Below are 18988 nucleotides of genomic sequence, written 5' to 3' on the forward strand. Positions count from 1 at the left end.
ATTTATGACTGAAAGGGGTAGAAGTTGATTAGAGCCAAAACTAGGCCTGCTTCCAGCGATGTGGATTGGGGGTGTAGCAGAATGAACCCAAAGACCATCCTAAGTTAGTCCTCAGGCCTTATCATTAGAACTGTAATATTCTTCAGGCACCCTGATGCAGCTCACCAGTCCAGAGCAAGAAAGCCTGGGCTGGCAGAGGCCCACGATTGTTTTGTGGATCCTAGGACATCCTCCTCAAAGATTTGGGGCCCTTTTCCAAGTGACCTAAGGCAATCCTTTTAAAGACTGCAAGATAGGTCACTCAAGACCTGGAAAAACCAGTCACAGCTCGCACGACGCTAGCTCTGCTTAGTCTGATTGTATTTAGCCATCCAGATCGGAAATGGCCTAGGAGCCTTATTTCAATTTTGAAATGAAGCCTGTGCATATTTCAGACTGTTGCCAGGGCTGCCTAACAGAAAGGCCCCAGCCAGTGTAGCAGTGGCCTCCAGGCCTTTGCCCTGCTAAATTGGTTATTGTTGCATCCATTTTAGGCAGGCACAACAATGTTGAATTTATACCCCAAATGATTGTACTACGAGCAGATTTATTAGGAGTGTGGTTTTGCTACTTTTAATGACTGCATCATGTGGAAAAATGCAGCTTTTGGCTATTTAAATAAGGGTTGAGGGAAATTGCACATCATTTTTGTCAATTCAATACCACCAGTAATCTTCACAATGGGAAGCTTCACTGAATTGTGATAGCATGTGGGGGCTGAATGAATGAGGGAGGATGTGACATTTTGAACTTTTAAAAAAGGACAATTAACAATGGTTTCTGAATCATTGGTTAAGTGCTTTGATCACCCTTAATGAACATATTTGTTTTAATTGATTATTTTCTCCATTAATACACTAGGTTTCATTAGGTGCAAGCACAAAATTGTCTGAACATCAATTAATGAGCCACCTCTATATATTCCAGCTATCCATTTTAATGCTGATTTTAAAGTATCTCAAAATTTACATGAAAAATAGAATACCAACATAGAAAATATATTACAAATGTATACCCATCCAGCACCCCAATAATGGGCATTACTCCCCGCGCAGGCTATTAGAAAATTAAACTCTCAGGTCACAACATTTCAGGGGCTTTCTTTTCAGGTGGAAGCACTATCTTGAGCAGTTGATGTGTACTCATTTTCTTAATTAACGCCCACAGTCCATGCCTGTATAGTGGCACCATGCTGCTTCAATGGCAAAGTTAAAGGCACTTTTAGGGATAACAGGAAAGAACTAGATTATCTTTCAAAGGAGTTCTTAGGATCAATTACTTTTGCCAGCAAAACTTTCTGGGTCCTAGAATGGGGCCTACACGAGCTCTCACTTGCCGCAGAATGAACCCGTAGAATGAAACAACACAAAAGGAGGCCATTCATCCCATCAAAGCTGTGCTGCCTCTTTGACAGAGCTATACAATTCGTCCCACTTCCTTCCTCTTTCTCTGAAGTTTTCCTTTTCAAATACTTATCCAATTCCCTTTTGAATGTTACTATTGAATCTGCTTCCACCACCTTTTAGGCAGTGCATTCCGGATCACAAAAACTTACTGTGTTAAAAAAAAATCCACATCTCAAATTTGGTTCTTTTACCAATCACATTAAAACTGTGTCCTCTGGTTATCAACTTTTCTGCCACTGTTAATAAGTTCTCCTTATTTACTCTATCAAACCCCTTCATTATTTTGAACACCTCAATCAAATCGCCTCTTAACCTTCTCTGCTCTAAGACAGAGATGAGGAGGCATTTCTTCTCTCAGAGTGTCATGAATCTTTGAAAATCTCTAAGCTAGAGAGTTGTGGAGGCTGAATCACTAAATGTATTCAAGGCTTAGATAGGCAGATTATTGAATTGTAGGGGAGTCAAGGGTTATGGAGACAGGCAGGAAAGTTAAGTCGAGGCCAAGATCAGATCAGCCATGATCTTATTGAATGGTGGAGCAGGCTCAAAGGGCCATTTGGCCTACTCTTGCCCCTTTTTCTGATGTTCTTGTGTGAGGAGAACAATCCAAGCTTCTCCAATCTCTCCGCATAACTGAAGTTCCTCATTCTGGTAAATATTGATCCTGCCAGACCTATTAATGGTGTATCGGGTGAAATTTCTCAGGTAGCCTGGGGACACTCTCACCAATCTGTGTGCTGACATGTCAGTGACCTACTCTCACCCAGGGATTGGCCTGCTGTGTGTCCTCCAATCCCATTGGAGTTTGATGTCCAAGGCTTCAACAAATCTAAACCATCTAAACTTCACTAGAACAAAATGCATCACTAGGCTTTGGGAGTGTTGATGGATTAAATATTCAATGTGCTGCCATTAAAAAGCAACAGTCAGAGGTCACTCGCGAGTCACATCTTTTGGATTTACTTTGATGCCCACTTTTCTTACTGGAACTTTAAAGAAAACTATGTTTAAATTTTCTGCATGAATCATAGTTCTCAAGATCACAGGACATGCAAATAAATCACAAGCATTGGCAATGCTGAAAAATCCAATGTGATGTGAGATGGAGAAGAAGGAACTTGAATGGAGATAGCAATGGATGACACTTTGGTTGAAAAAGACTTAAATAACTTGCAACTTTTGCACAACCAATATTACAGATTAGGAATTATTTTAAGTGAATCCAAATGATATAGATACAGGAAAAATGGTGACTTTGAAATATGACTGATCTTTTTAAGCATTGGCTTCTGGTATATTCATATAGACCTGGAGTTCGCAGTCAGTGGCAAAGGAACGACGCTCACCACAGACCTCAAAGAAAATTGCCACAAAGATCTAGTGATCTCTATGGCCTGGATGGCCCCTTTCCCGATGGCTGTTTAAATCTGGTGCCAAATCGAGGAGGCCTCCAGGCGTGCAGCAGCTGTGATGTCAGTAAGCAGAATAAGCAGCCAATCACACTGAAGTATTCTCACAGACAACCAACCAGGAAGTTAAAAGCACTGCATCCCTTTACTTTTAATTTAAATCTTCATGTAGCAGAATAAATGATTATGATTGGATTAAGATATAAGATAAAATAAACAAAATTTTAAAAGTTATTTTAAAAATGTGGGTTTTTTATCATAATGGAAAGATTGGACATTCTACAAATATAAAATTAGCTTTTCAGGGCCAGTGAGGGTGGTTAGCAGTAATTGTGAAGTTAGAACCCCGTTAAAAACTTATTTACACCTCATTCAATAAGGTGTAACCTTTTCAAGGGCTTTAACAGCGAGATGAACAGCTAAGAGTGAAAGTTCTCATCAGTTCTTAGGTTTCCCATTGTTTGCAGTTTTGTGGGGTGATAGAGGATTGACCTCAATAGCACACCCTTTGAGGAAGCTTAGGATTACTGACAGCAACGTCTGGGTTTCTGTGTTATTCTGCTCATGGGCAGAATCCAGAAGTTGCTGTCAGTTTCACTGTCATTCCCACAGCAAAATCCGGGCCATTATAATTGGACTGCTGGCATTAAATCTAAAAATAGAAAACTTGTCTATCAGTTGGAAAAGATTGCTTTAGAGACAAATTACACTCTTGGAAATTATCCTTTCAGATAACAAATGAGGAGGGATGTGTGCTAGCAACATCATGTGACTTCATAAACAAGGCATTTATGATTTAAGTACATCTGACATTCGGAAGTACCACAGCTTGGTAAACAGGAGCAATGCAATAATGTCATTGGATGAATAATTCCATCTGTAACAAATTTAAAAGAGTACGGGATTGTTAAAATAAAAATGCAGCACGTGTGTTTTGAGTGGGAACAGTTCCAGTGCCTAGTGTAGCAGAAACATATTTGGAGCACTATGCCTGGCTGGAGCAGGAAGTGAGGGTGGTATGAAAAGTCATTGACCACACATCTGTAAATGAAGACAGTCAGAACATAAGGAGGCATTGAACAACAAAAAAGACTATTTAGCACAACAGGATTGATCCTTCCAAAAACCAGACACATCCAATCTATAGTAGAGTCTGGCCAACCATCTAATCTTGTGAGTACAAGCCCCAAGTTCTGTATTTGCTTAGCGCTGTATAAGAGAAACACATGCACAAGGGAGGTATTATTTATAAGTCATCAATATTGCAGCCACAAAAAAGTTCAAGACCAAACGTAAGATGAGAGATAACTTATCAAATCTCCAATATTGAATCAAACAAGAAAATGTATTTCTTACTATTCTGAAAAGATGGTGTCAATTTCAGGTCGAGGACAAATGTTATTCAAGAACGCTTGGAATACTTCAGCTGTGAAATTTTCTTGTGGAATGGAGTCATTCTGTTAGTGAAAATGCAAAAAGAAACATGTTACTAGGACTGGAAAACATTGTATTTAAAAAAATGATTACAACGACATTGTTGGTGAAGTAACAGACGAAATAAACAGGTGTAACAATGATATTATGGTACTGCATCAGAAACAACTGAATCTTTGGGCAGTTTTAATACTTCTGTAGCACCGATAACATTCTGAGAGGGTTTCAGTGCCACTGATATTAAGGGAAGGATTTTCCCCGTGAACTTCGGAATCCTGACGTTAGGGTCAAATGGGGTCAGAAGCCTGCATTGCGGGTGAAACAGTCACCCAGCAGTGATTTCCCCCCAAATTGGCCAATTAGTAGCAAGGGCAGTCTGGTCATCCAATTGAAGATGGTGGGAGTGTTCTCCAAGCTAGAGGGCCAGTAGGAGTGCCCTGCAGCACCGAAGAAGGAAAAGCTTGCCTTTCCAGGAAGTGACAGAAGGCACCTCCAACTTTTTTAATTTTTCAATTTTAAAATCCCTTCACCAGACGCACAACCATTGTGGAGGGGGTGCCCCTCCATCGGGCGGGCAGCCTGCAGTTTCAACTGAGACCAGGCAGGCAGGGAGGGCCTCAAAGCCTATGTGGAGCACTTGTCCTCCGGTCTGCTGCTGGGAGGCTACCTCCAAGCAACTGGCTTGTTCCTAACAGCCTTGTGGGGCCTGTAGGTTGACTGGAAAATTCCAGTCGGCCTCTGACAATTGGCCTTCAACTAGCGTTAAGCGGCTACCTGCCGTTTTCAGGTGGGTATCTGTGCCACCCTCTATCCCACGTCTGGGTAAATGGCCCGGGGACGGGATGGAGCCTGCAAACCCACAAGCTGGCCGGTGATGTGAAATTACGTGCCTGCCCGCCTCTGTGCTCACCCCCATTAGGGCCTAAAAATACAGCCCAAAGAATCAACTGCACCTTACACTGCCAATTATACATCGAATTTAAATTGGCAGTTCCTCAGTATTTCAGACAATGTAATGCAAAACCCTGTTTACGCATTTTAAACTATTCACGTGGCAAAGAAAGAGCAGATTCTTAACCCTCAAAATCAGGTGGGTTGGGGTTGGTGAGGCTTTAAAACTTTTAAAAGCTCAAACCCGACCTCAAGCCACCTACTTCCAGTTGAATGGAGGCAAGACAGGGACGGGGCAGCCAATCCACTCTGAGGAGGCAGGTTGGCCAATTTAAATATTTCAATGAGGCTGGAAACCCCTGATTTAACCTGCTTTGCAGGTTTAACATTGTTTGGCTGGGTTTCACAGGCCTCGGGAAACCCAGCAGCTGAAGGGATATAAGTTCGATGTCCTATGTTCCTATTTTAAGAATAAGAGATCTCCCTTTTAAGACAGAGATGAGGAGAATTTCTTTTTCTTAAAGGGCTGTTGGTCTGTGGAATTATCTTCTCCACAGAGCAGCGGAGGCTGGGTCATTGAATATATTCAAGGATGAGTTAGATAGGTTTTTGATAGACAAGGGAGTCAAGGGTTATGGAGGGCAGAGAGGAAAGTGGAGTTGAGACTATAACCAGATTAACCATGGTCTTATCGAACGGCGGAGCAGGTTTGAAGGGCCGAATGGCCTACTCCTGCTCCTAAGTCCTATGTTCCTAGGACAGCTTCAGGAAGAACTAAATGCTTCCCCCGGATCCCCCAAAACCCCCACCCCCCCTTCAGCAGACATCGTCATACATCACCCCCACCCCTTCCTCCACGGGGTTTGGACAATCACCGGAATCGGAGCCCACCCATGCACCGACTAGCAACAACAGGCGACTTAAAAGCTGGAAATGGGCAGGTTGGAGGCAGGTTTGTGTTGGGAAGCCAATTTTTTTTTTACTTTACTTTAAACACCGACACCCCTTCCCTCCCCCACCCTCCACTCGACCCAAAACCACCCATTTTCTTTCAATTAAAACTCCTCTCATTTATCAAGCTGCATAGACTGGTCATCAGTGCACATCATGAATATAATGCAAGTGCTTTGCAACATTTCTGAGAGATATGGTCAAATTCTTTCTTTCTATATTGATACCTTGAGACATTTTTCTCTGTCCAGACATTTTACTCTGCTGGGTGATGTATGCCTTATGTTATATGACGGCCTTAACGAGGCAACACAAGCGAAATAATGAGTAAAATAGCTAGATTTCCTCTCAAAAGTAGATTTCTTTTTTTTATTCTCAGCACGGGCTGAGTGACTGCTCCAAGGGCCACAACAATGCCTTTGCCAATGCTTCAAGTAATTAGTTGAGTTAATGTGTTTTGTGCCTCCAATGTACCAAAACGTCACTGTGACCTTGCAATCCTTTTGCTGTAGAAACAGTGGTAATATGTAGTCTGATGCCAAGATCTGTTCATCCTCTGCTTTGGCTCGTTTATTTATTTTGTTGCTGGATTTCAGTCACTTACAATGAAGCAGTCTATACTTTGGCAGCTCAATAATACTCTGTGCAATTCCAAAGCTTCCACATTAATGCATCATTGCCGATGTGCCATCAATGGCTCTAACATTTCTCTGCAACTTCAATAAGATTTATGCACACATCTACCTGCAGCTCATGCAAATGAAGTAACTTGTTGGTTGTCAGGACTTCAAGCTGTTCATGCTCCAAAAGCCTGTCCAGTAATTCATTTCTTTCAACACACTAAAGACTCGTGGGATGCAAATTCTTTGTGACACCGTGCAGACTGGGCAAAAAACAGATTGCTCTCAGTCCCAAGACCTAAGCTGTTTCTGTACTGGCCTGATATTTCTGCTTTGTGTCTAAAACGTCTTTCAATAAAATGTTGCTGGACTAAATACCCATTTGTGGTACATATGTTGCACACTGTGCAGGAAGGTGTTGAATACAAGCAATGGAGACACTTTACTCAGGAGCACTAAAGTTATGAGTATGTTGCAAGGAGCTTCTTCATAACAGTCTAAAGTTTAAGGTCCTTGATTCGTAATAATCAGCAACAAGAACAACTTGCATTTATATTGCACCTTTAATGTAATGAAACATCCCAAGGCATCACAAAGCAAAATTTGAAACTGAGTCGCATAAGGAAATATTAGGCAAATGATCAAAAGCTTGGTCAAAGAGGTGGATTTTAAGGAGTGACTTAAAGGAGGAAGGCGACGTCGAAAGGTAGGGAGGGAATTCCAGAACTTAGGGCCAGGCAGCTGAAGACACAGCCGTCAATGATGGAGCGATTAAAATCAGGCATTGCCAAGAGGCCAGAATTAGATGAGCGCAGGTATCTCAGAGGGTTGTGGGTCTGGAGGAGATTACAGAGATAGGGAAGAGATGAGGCCATGGAGGAATTTAAAAACAAGGATGAGAATTTTAAAACCAAGGCAGTAACAGGGCTAGCTGGTAGATGCTTACTGGCTCTAAGTCAGCTGACTGGTCAACTGTTCACACAAGTCAGGTTTTGCATGGCTAGCCTGGATGATCCTTCCTTGAAATCAAGGTAGGGAGTATGGGATTAGTATAGGTGGATGGTTGATGGCCGGCGTGGACTTGGTGGGCCGAAGGGCCTATTTCAGTGCTGTATCTCTCTCTATGACTCTAAGGTCCATGCTTGGGGCACAAAAACACAATCACAGCTCTGAAACAACTGTGCGCATGTAGATACATATATGCACATACATTCCCATGCATATAGTTATTTCTCATCATTAATGGTGCTGGTAAATTGGGTGGATCCTGAGCCTGGGAAGTTCCAGCACACTGGAAAACGATTCAAGTAAAGCAACTCTCTGATGCAAAGGGGGATTTAATGTACAACCACTTTTATAACTACCCATTCCACTCCTAGCCAGATATCTACCCAACAATATTTGAAGGAATTCAGCATCAGCAACTTTACTGTCAGTCTAACTCACCACTACTCCATAGAAAATAAGTTTCTCCTCATATCTTGCCTCAGTTGATGTTTGTTAATTGTAATTTTGTATGATTTTAACATTAACCAACAGACTGGATTTTTATTCAATTGTATAATCTTAATACAATGGTGGTCATCTTCAACTACAGCAAGGATGCATCACAAGTAATACCTGTCATGCCCCTCAGCCCAAATCAGGAAGGGCATGTGGGCAGGGCGCACAGGTCAAGTGCAGGCATATAGGAGGGGCATACAGGTGACATGTACAGGTGTACAGAAGGGATGTACAGATATAGAGGTGGGGGCTACAGGCAGAGTGTATAGCAGCATATACAGGCAAAGTGTACATGCATGGTGTACAGACATACAGGCGTGCACAGGTGTAAAGATGGAGTGTGCAGGCAGACTATACAGGTGGTGTGCACAGGCATACAGGCGGGGCATACGGTGGCATGTACAGGCATGGTGTACAGGTGTACCAGCATGCACAGCTATACAGGCAGGGTGTACTGGTGTCGTGCAGTATACAGGTATGCGCAGGTGTACAGGCCAGGTGTACAGGTATACAGGCAGATGGCTGATCTGCTACTGCCTGTTTTCTGCCCTTGCCTTAGTTGAATGTGACCACCAATATCATTAATAGTCAATTCATGGAAATACACAAGAGAACCATTCAGTCCAATATCAACAGAAAAGCCCACAGCATGGGTGATGCAGATAAATCCCCAGCTGATATCGAGGAAAAGAAGCAGGGCATTAATACTGAATACATGCTGCAATCCTTCTAGAGATGTCTTGCAAAACACATCAAACTCTGCAAAAGAAATTGGAGCCGACAAACCATCAAACAACTAGCTTTCGATTACGGTGAATGCAAATTTGGGGAAAATCCCTCTCCCCGGGTGTCGTTAAATTTGAAATGTGGAAACTAATTTATTTTGAAAGGCTGCTCATTACATTGTAACTAACACATCAGGAATAACTTTACCATAAATAAGTAAAAAGTTGGCTGTCAAAGATGGTTATCATCAGACAGCTGAGCCATGGAAGTGTGTGAGGACAAATGAATGATCACAATTTTGTTTGAGATTTTGCATGCATAAAGGAGATTGAAGATTGACAAGCAAGACGTGTGCCTATATATACTGAAATGTTTCTCTGTGAGCCCGATTGTCTATATTGCTCTCCTAACGAGTGTGACAGTGGCAGGGTGTGACTGTGTTAACACAAAGGCAAAATACTGTGCATACTGGAAATCTGAAATAAAAACAGAAAATGATGGAAATACTCAGCTGGCCTGGCAACATCTGTGGAGAGTGAAACAGAATTAAAGTGTCAGGCCGATGACTCTTCATCAGAACAGACTGTATCAATCCATTTAAGTTTCTGAGCAAAGGTCTCACAAAACGCCTGTGAGGTGGGAGGGCAGCAATGAAACCACTGGTAATCGATTTACTGCTATTGGGAAAAATGGTGAGTTCTGAGCAGCAACTAAAACACACTCTTTTCTGTATGAAGCAGCTTAAAAGAGCAGTAATGACCGAGAAAGAGGCTGCGTGGTGGGGATGGTGTTGGGACAAACAACAGGGCAGCCTCAGGAAGGAATCCCTGGTTTTCCGATTCATCTGTTAAGTGGTACAAGCAGATGCAAGGGCGAGAAGGTTACAGACTCCTGGGCACTGTGAACAGGAGTCCACGTAAGAGTTTGGTGCAAACATTATGGAAGAAGAATTTTACACCAGTTACTATAAACTCCAAAACCCCATGAACTTCTCCGCAGTGCAGGAAAAGGTTATCCAGTGAAGACACTGTCCCCCGTGTACATCCTGAAGAAATAATGGAACTCGTGACTCACCGATTTACTTCTCAGGCCCTCTTGAAGTCATTACCCGTGTGAAAGGAAAAATGTCCTATTCACAGAGAGCATCCAGAGGCAGTGATACACCATGGTAACCAAACCCCTGCCAGAACTCACTTTGCCTGGCACAATGGGTCGTGCTGGTTTAGAAGGAGAATGTTTAAAGGGAGCCGTCATTTGCTCGGCTGTTAGCAACAGTATGTATAACGCCGTACGTGTAATATTCCTTTAATTCTGCTTTCTCTTGTTGCAAAGGAAAAGGTAATATAGACCTGGGAAATGAAAGGAGTAGTTCGTGATAACAGTGCAGAAATTCTGATCATTGACTGGAGAGCCAATGCACCCAAATCTTAAGGATCGAGTTTTTAAAATGATTCAGGAGCATAGGCTGGATGTGCAGTCAGTGGAGACGGTTTCTGTGCACATGGTTGAAATGATGGAGCAATGGGAGGACCTTACTACTGTATGTGCGACACATTGTAACAAGCTTTTTCAGGAGATTTCAGCATTAACAAAGTGGCAAGAGATGGTTCGAAGGACACTGGTGGCATCTGGAGTGGCAGCTACCACTAGTTCAATGGAACACAACACTTACATATGGCTTGCATGAATCATTGGAACTCTTCAGTCTGTATCGGCACTGATCAGGAACACATTTGCAAGGAATGGGAACTGATGTTGATGCCTCATAGGGTAGTGACAATGTGACTTCTTCTTTCAGGTCCCCTTCCAATGGCACTACCGAAGGGAGCTTCAGACCTGGGTCCAGCCCCTTTTAACACCATAAGAAAAGGGTGAGCAATAATAGTTTCCTCAAGGGAAATGGCTTCACTGAGACGAGAGTCACCACAGTTCTTCAAGGCTCCAGAGGAATTTTGCCAGCCACCCTCTCTCAACACTAAACTCAGGGACATCCTTAAAGTAACAATATTTAAAAGCTAGTTGGCATGAGATAGCCGGCATGAAGGGTAGACACGGCAGTAAGAAATAGTTGCACTTAGAATGCAGAAGGTTATTCGCAGCGTTAAGTGAACTTTGTACTGGGAAGTAAAGGTTGTTGACCACATAAACTTCTAAATTTATTTATGTGGATTCCTGGCCCGTCTATGCCTGAGCCTGCTACTCCTTCTCATCGGGAATCTAGTATATGTTTTCCTCTTTTATGCTAATTCTGTAAGCTATATTTTTGGGCTTATCTTGTCCATGGTAACTAAATGTAGCTCCCTTCTGAGTTTCTTTCTGTCAGTTATTTGCCCAACAGAATCTTCCAGAATGCACGATCACAAGGCATCATAATGATCCTCATTGTCACATTTCTCCAGCAACCAACAAACTACTTAACCAGCTGAGGAATGTGAGAATGTGTAAACTCAGTGATTACCCACTCAAATCCAGCAGTGCTGATAGGATATTTTGTCCATCGATGTTAACTGCCCTGATCCATATTCTCTCCTTCAGATAAATGCCTTCACCTGACCCCTGCTTTAGCAGTCCTCATCTTTCCCTCATTAGCAGCATATAGTTCTCCACTCCCCATCCCACAAACTCACCAACAGGACTTCCCTCGTATCCGTTGTCAGCTCTCCCTCACGACCATTAAATGGGAAAATCCTGTTACCAATACAGCCCCAAATCTGATCGCACTATACTACTCAACCATACCTCCAGAGGTTACAATTGACGTTTTTTTTTCTAAAAATAAATCATCCACACTCAGAAGAATTTTTTTTTACTTCAAAGGGCCCAAACATTCCATGCTAAATGAACATAACCAGATTAGAGCCTTTGAGAGGAACAAATTGTCCTCCACATTTTTGAAAATGTGCATACTGTCACAGCTCGCAATTTTGTGCGTCTGAACATTTTGTTACAAGTTTGTTCATGGATGTGTCTTCTTGTTGCTCTGTGTTGATAATATCTAGCAGATGTACGTGAAAGCAGTCAGATGATAATCTCTGGGATATCTGCATTCATCTTCTCATTATAATTCCAGAGGCTCATCTCATAATACTGTGTCTTAAGATTAAAAAGGTCAAATTTTGAAGTAAAATGTACAACTGTAGCTTTAATCATGATTGATTGACAGCCATGTCTTGAAAGTATTAAAGGCTACAAGAGACCAGAATCAGAATTCACTATTTTTGGCATAGTGTCCATATTTTCATATACTTCTAAGATTAACCCTTAGCACCACCCCCTCCCACCGTCCCCTGGTGAATGCCATTCCACTCAATTTAAGGATGGCTGACATTTCTAGTATGGAGATGAGTAAGCTTTTTATAAGTGTCAGCTACAGAAAAATGACTGACAGTTACTAAATAAGTTGCAGTAACTTCAGTTGCTTTAAATCATTAAGAGTTATCAGCACAGTGGGTTGAGTTGATGGTTGAACTGAATATCTGAGTTGGTATTAGTAGTGTGGTGGTGGTGATGGGGAGGAGAAGGTGCAACAATTCAGCTGTTTAGTGGTAAGGAGCTCAGGAGTATGATCAAGGTTTGGCTGACAGCTGTCAGCGATGGCCTTCACAACACAAAAGCACCGTGCTACAACTGCAGTGAGGTGCCCACCCTTTCTTAATAAGTACATCTGGGGTTGATTTTAAGATTATGATCTGCAGCATTCAGTTCTGTCAGGTTGCTACCTAATTTCAGCCCCACACCAATTTCTGGTGAGGCCTGCCGTGGGTGTTAGAACCACCTAAATCTCTCTAAAGGGGTTGAGGAAGCATGGCAAATTGTCCTGCAGCAAGGCCAGAACATCTGGTGGCATGGAAGCGTCAGATAGCAGGGCCTTTAAAAAGTCCCCAGTAATTCAAACATGTTTTAAAGCATTTGGGGGGGGGGGGGGGGTCCCATTTTTATTTCCTACTGGCAATTATTTGTGAACTGCTGTACCAACTGTTGTTAATTATTCTGAAAATAGAGCACTCTCTCCTTATACAGTATAAATTGTTGCTTTCCCTTACATTGGTATTCGTGTGGATTGTCCTGATGAGTGCAAGATGAAAAGCTTCGACAACATGTCTCTATTTTCAGCAATACTCAAGTTCTGTAGTACCAAATGACTATTTGGTAATTATTCTATTGCCTCCAGTTATGGGAAGACAGTGGCGTAGTGGTAATGTCACTGGACTAGTCATCCAGAGGCCCAGGCTAACACTCTGGGTAGCCAGGTTCAAATCCCAACATGGCAGCTGGTGGAATTTCAATTCAATTAATTAATAAAAAATCAGGAATTGAAAGCCAGCTTCAGTAAAGGTGCCATGAAACTGTCATTGATTGTTGTAGAAACCTATCTGGTTCACTAACGTCCTTTAGGGAAGGAAATCTGCTGTCCTTACCTGGTATGACTTACATGTGACTTGCCTAGCAAGCCACTCAGTTCAAGAGTAATTAGGGATGGGCACCAAATGCTAGCCTGACAGTGATGCCCACATCCCACGAATGAATAAAAAAAGACTTCCTTTTTCTACAGTGGGCTGGTGGCCCAATTGACAGTTGCGACTCAGCTGTACATCACTATCTAAGCCAGTGTTTTAGCGTAGAAATGGGCCTTAGAGTTGACCGTATCTCTTTAAATTTTATTTACAATTTTCCTTTCTTGCCACCTGTGCTATCCCGAGACACACCAGAATCTCTACCTGGTACTGTGAATAATTACGTTAATTAATTCAGAGCAGAGAATTGAGCACCATATGTCCTTGACTGCTCAGGCAAGATTTTCACCAGTTCTAAATGCCGATTAACACCTTAAAATGAAAACCAATCCCCTGGTCTCACAAGAAGAATCGAGAATCTTGCAACATTGCTCCCTGAGAAAATCAGCACAACTTGGGCAGAATTACCTTCCAACAAAGTCCTGCAACATTAACAAGCTCTTAACCAGGCTTTTGATGTTGGTTTTCCAGTATTTACTTTGCAACTCTAGTGTCTTGGAAGAATCTTACTAATGGTGCCAAAGGAATCTTTTTCTATTCACAATTTTCACTCATTGTAAACTTCAGTTATTAATGCCAAGTGAATTCTGCACTAAACTTAACATTATGAGGAAAATGACATTCTTGTCTCCCACATGCCCTAAAGCGGGCTCTACAAATATTTTTTTTATAGTTCTTCAGTTGTTTCTCTTTTGAGTTCTGCTTCTTTTGTAACCCTATCCAGAACTTCTGTAACTGACTCACAATTTGCTTTTCTAAAACCTTGTACAACTGTGTTGTTATTTTTGGCCTCTGCCTTTAATTTGGGATCAAATCTAACTGCACAATAATCGCCAGAAACCGCAAGCAAGTCACCACCAATTCTGGCGAACTGCAAAATACTAAATCTAATGTGGCATCTGCCCTTGTACCCTGCTTCAAATGTTTAAAAAAAGACTTTAACCACCTCTATAAAATACTCCCACCCCACTCGTCCCTCTTCCCGATCTGTACAATTTACATCATGAATAACAAAATTCACCAGGATTAGCAGACTTCCTTTTTTCTCACCCAAACAATGCTCACTTAGAATTGACAATCAGTCATTACTTTGTTGCCCTCATCATTACAAATCACTCTTCAAATTACTTCTGCCATTGGCAGAATTTTACCTTTTACCAGTAATGTCATTCCTCTACCTAACTTGACAGATTCATATTTGTGAGACACCCCAATAGCTTTAGCTGATGTTCACCTGCTATTTTGCAGCAATGTTTCCATGTTATCAATTTTCCTCGGGCCCCTGCATCTCAAATTGCTGCATGGAAGCATTTGGGTAACACACCAGTGTTACTAAGTTTTATTGAGATCTACAATATTAAGCAGTCGCTTGCTTGAAGCACATTCTCTAAAGCTGTGTTATGGAATAGATGCTGTACTTTGGAGTGTCTTAGCTCCTGTAATGTCACAAATGATCAGTGTTTTGTTATAATTGTGCCACACTAGGAGTGACCAATTGCTCACTTGCTCTGCCAGAACAGCTCTCCTCCCTAATACAGGTGATGCATTTTGGCAAGAAGAATAAGGGGGAGAAAAATAAACCAAATGGTACAATTTTAAAATGGGTGCAGGAACAGAGAGTCCTGGGGATTTATGTATACAAATCTTGTGAAGGTGACAGGACAAATTTCTAAGACTGTTAAAAAATGCACTTGGAATCTTGGGCTTTACGAATAAAGGCAGAGAGTACAAAAGCATGGAAGTTATGCTAAACCTTGATAGATCATTGGTTAGGCCTCAGCTATAGTCATCGATTACATAAACTTCCTGTGTGCTTTTGCACTGGAAATTCTTGTTAGCCAAACACAGCCTCTCTACAGGGCACCTGGAACCTGTGGGAACAGGACAAACAAATGTGTACCTCTTTAACCAATCACATTGAAGGATCATTAATCAGCAGCACAGAGACTGAATCAGTAAGTGTCGATTCCAATATCGAATTCAATGTCAAACCAGGCACAGAAACCAAAATAAAGAGAGGGAAAGAACGATGAGATTAAGAGAAAGAGGAAAAAAGACATAGATTAAAAAGTAAAAAAAATTTTTTTTTTTAACATCGCCAGCAATAATTAAGATCTAAAGGAAATGGAATCCACACTTGTAAAAGTTAATTGTCAGTGCCACGGAAGTTGTTTGGCAGTAATTAAGACTTACTGCATCATTAAAATGGTACTTGGATTGGAATGGATAAGCTCTAACCTTTTCTGTTGAGTTTATTCTGTATCTTATGAGGTAAGTACAGCGGCTTCACGCCATTCAATGTATTTCAGTGATGAATCAAGATGGTGAGATGCTGTTTTTGGAAAGTTTTTGGAGGGGGCAGGGCATCTCAGACAGTGCCTTTCTGATTTCCCTGTTTAGCCACACATCTCTGCTCTCCAGAAGTTGCTGTCCAATTTGGTAAGCGCAGATAGCCACACTGTTTTTTCAACCCCAAAATCCGGCCCACTGTGCCCAATTCTGGGCAGCACACTTTAGGAAGGATGTCAAGGTCTTGGAGAGGGTGCAGAGGGGATTTATAAAACGGTACCAGTGAAGAAGAACATCAATTAGTGGAGAGATAAGAGAAGCTGTGATTGTTCTCTTTAGAGCAGAGAAGGTTACGGTTTGAGGGGTTTTGGCAGAGTACATAGGGAGAAACTGTTTCCAGTGGCAGAAGGGTCGGAAAAAGGAGGACATAGGTTTGAAGTAATTGGCAAAAGAGCCAGAAAGGAGATGAGGAGAATTTTTTTTAAACGCAGTTAGTCATGATGATCTGGAATACCCTTCCTGGAAAGGTTGTAGAAACAGATCAGTAGCAACTTTCAAAAGGGAACTGGATAGATACTTGAAAAGGAAATATTTACAGTGCTCTGGGGAGAGAGCAGGTTAGGGGCCAGAATTTTATAGAAATCAAGGAAGTTCTGCTGCCAGGACTGAAAGCAGGACCTGAGCCCGCGTGAGCAGAGGGCAGGACTGCAAGGGTGATATTACCGGCGGCGGACAAATAAGAGGCAGCCATCCGCCAGGACTGCCGTCCAATTAAGGAAAGCAGCCTGCCTCTCTGAGGCTGCAGGTAAAAGGAAAAGGTGCATCCACGTTGAGGCGTCTTCGAAGGGTGGTTAAGAATTTTTTTGTATGTTCCAGGGCCAGGCAGGCAGGCCCTGGCGATCGGAGGGGGTGAACACTCCAGCAGCAGCGTCAGAGCCGCGGGGTCAGCCATTGCTGCCGGGGGCCCCTCCGTGGGACATGGAGCGGTCAGAAATGAAGGCCCATCCTCCACCCTGGGGAGCTGCCTTGCTATACCTGCTGGTCTCCCCACACAGCGGGGACCCGTCCTGACAGCGGGAAAATGCCGACAGGGTGGTAAAGTGGCTGTTAATTGGCCACTTAATTGAATTAATTGGCTGTCCGCCTCTGGTCAGCAGGCAGCCACTACGTGGCCATCCCAGCTTCTGGGACTCTCTCGTGGCGGCGGGAAGTCAATGGACTGCCCCCCTGATGCCTTCCGCCGCCATTTTATGAACTCTCCCGCCTCCCTGCCTGTCTCCAGAGGGCTGGTAAAATTCAGCCCAGTGGGACTAACTGTATAGGTCTTTCAAACAGCTGGCACAGCCACGATGGGCTGAATGGCTTCCTCCTCAATCTATGAGTCATCCTTTTTATAATTACTGAAAAATAAGAGGAAAAGCAACAGCATTAAATCCTAGTTTTACAACACATCGGAATGCACTGCCTGAAAGGCTGGTGGAAGTTGATTCAACAAGGAATTGGTTATATACTTGAAAAGAAAAAATTTGCCGGGTTATGGGAAAGAGCAGGGATATGGGACTAATTAGTAAGCAGGCACAGGCACAGGCACGATCTGCTGCATGACCTCCTTTGGTGGTGTAAAGTTCTATGATTCAAATGTCTCACAGCTAAATCCACTGTGATCAAAGAGATATGGAAAAACAAGTCTGCAAGAACGACAGTAAAAGGTCCCCAACCATATTAGAAGCACCAGCAACAGCCTTTTTATTCCGTCTTAGTCTAGCTATGATTTCCCACAGCATGACAAAAATTGCATCCCAGTTGGAAAATTTTAATTCAGTTTTCAAAAAATAAATCTAGAACTAAAAAGCTCCTACCATGAAGCTATTGGATTATTGTAAAAACTCAATTGACTCACTTATGTCTTTTAGGAGAGGAAAGCTGTTGTTCTTACCCTGTCTGGCCCATATGTAACTGCAAATCCAGGTGAGAAGTTGTGTAAAGACTTTGTAAACAAAAAGTCCTCTGTCAATTAACATGACATGAGTAGAGCATTAACTTTTCAGTGTCGCAGTCCTTCATTTCTGTCTTTGTAAGAGAAACATGTAATTGGAATGTGGGAGGAAAGCATTGGAAACCAGCTAGGAACACAAAGTGAACCCTCAAATTTGAGCCCAACTGGCATTGTGCAATGAGATAGGATTAATTAATGACCTCACAGTTAAGGCGCCCCTAGGTAGTAGCGATCATAATATGATTGAATATTACATTCAGTTTGAGGGACAGAAGAGTGGATCCATGACTAGTATTTTAAACTTAAATAAGGGCAATTATGAGGGCATGAAAGCAGAGCTAGCTAAAGTGAACTGGCAAATTAGGTTAAGGGATAGGTCAATAGAGATGCAGGGGATATTTCAGAATACACAGAATAGATACATTTCAACCAGAAAGAAAAATTCCAAAGGTGGGACCTGCCATCCGTGGTTAACTAAAACAGTTAAAGATAGTATCAAACTTAAAGAAAAAGCATATAATTGCGCAAAGATTGGAGACAGGTCAGAAGATTGGACAGAATATAAAAAACAGCAAAGAATGACTAAAATATTGATAAGGAAGGTAAAATTAGAGTACGAGAGAAAGCTAGCTAGAAATATAAAGACAGATAGTTAGAGTTTCTACAGATATTTAAAAAAGAAAAGTTAACAAAGTGAGCGTTGGTCCTATAGAAAGTGAGTTTGGGGAATTAATCATAGATAATAAGGATGGCAGATGAATTGAACAGAGACTTTGCATCGGGCTTCACTATTGAGGATACAAATAACATCATAGTATTAGCTGTAAGTCAGGAAATGGAAGGGAGGGAGGAACTCAAGAAAATTACAATCACCAGGGAAGTGGTACTGAACAACTTGTTGGAGCTGTAGGCTGACAAGTCCCCTGGTCCTGATGGACTTCATCCCAGGGCATTAAAAGAAGTGGCTAGTGAGATAGTTGCGTTAGTTTTAATTTTCCAAAATTCCCTAGATTTGGGGAAGTTTCCTTTAGATTGGAAAGTAGCGAATGTAACTCCTTTATTCAGAAAGGGAGGAAGACAGAAAGCAGGAAACAACAGGCCAGTTAGCTTAACATCTGTCTTAGAGAAAATTTTGGAAGCTATTATTAAAGACGTTATCGCATGGCATTTAGAAAAATTCAAGGTGATCAGGCAGAGTCAACATGGTTTT

At 42.1% G+C, this 18988-nt stretch overlaps 1 protein-coding gene across 8 annotated transcripts in view; it reads right to left on the reverse strand.

The window, feature by feature from the left end:
- The window catches only part of plcb1 (phospholipase C beta 1), a 751229-nt gene that overhangs the window by 224777 nt on the left and 507464 nt on the right, over window positions 1-18988 (reverse strand). For all 8 annotated transcript variants that reach the window (XM_068044354.1, XM_068044355.1, XM_068044358.1 and 5 more), the window contains one exon: window positions 4211-4311. In XM_068044354.1, the coding sequence (XP_067900455.1) occupies window positions 4211-4311 (101 nt within the window). The remainder of the gene's footprint in view (window positions 1-4210; window positions 4312-18988) is intronic.

The sequence above is a fragment of the Heterodontus francisci genome, chromosome 13, assembly GCF_036365525.1.
Source record: "Heterodontus francisci isolate sHetFra1 chromosome 13, sHetFra1.hap1, whole genome shotgun sequence".
NCBI classification, from domain to species: domain Eukaryota; kingdom Metazoa; phylum Chordata; class Chondrichthyes; order Heterodontiformes; family Heterodontidae; genus Heterodontus; species Heterodontus francisci.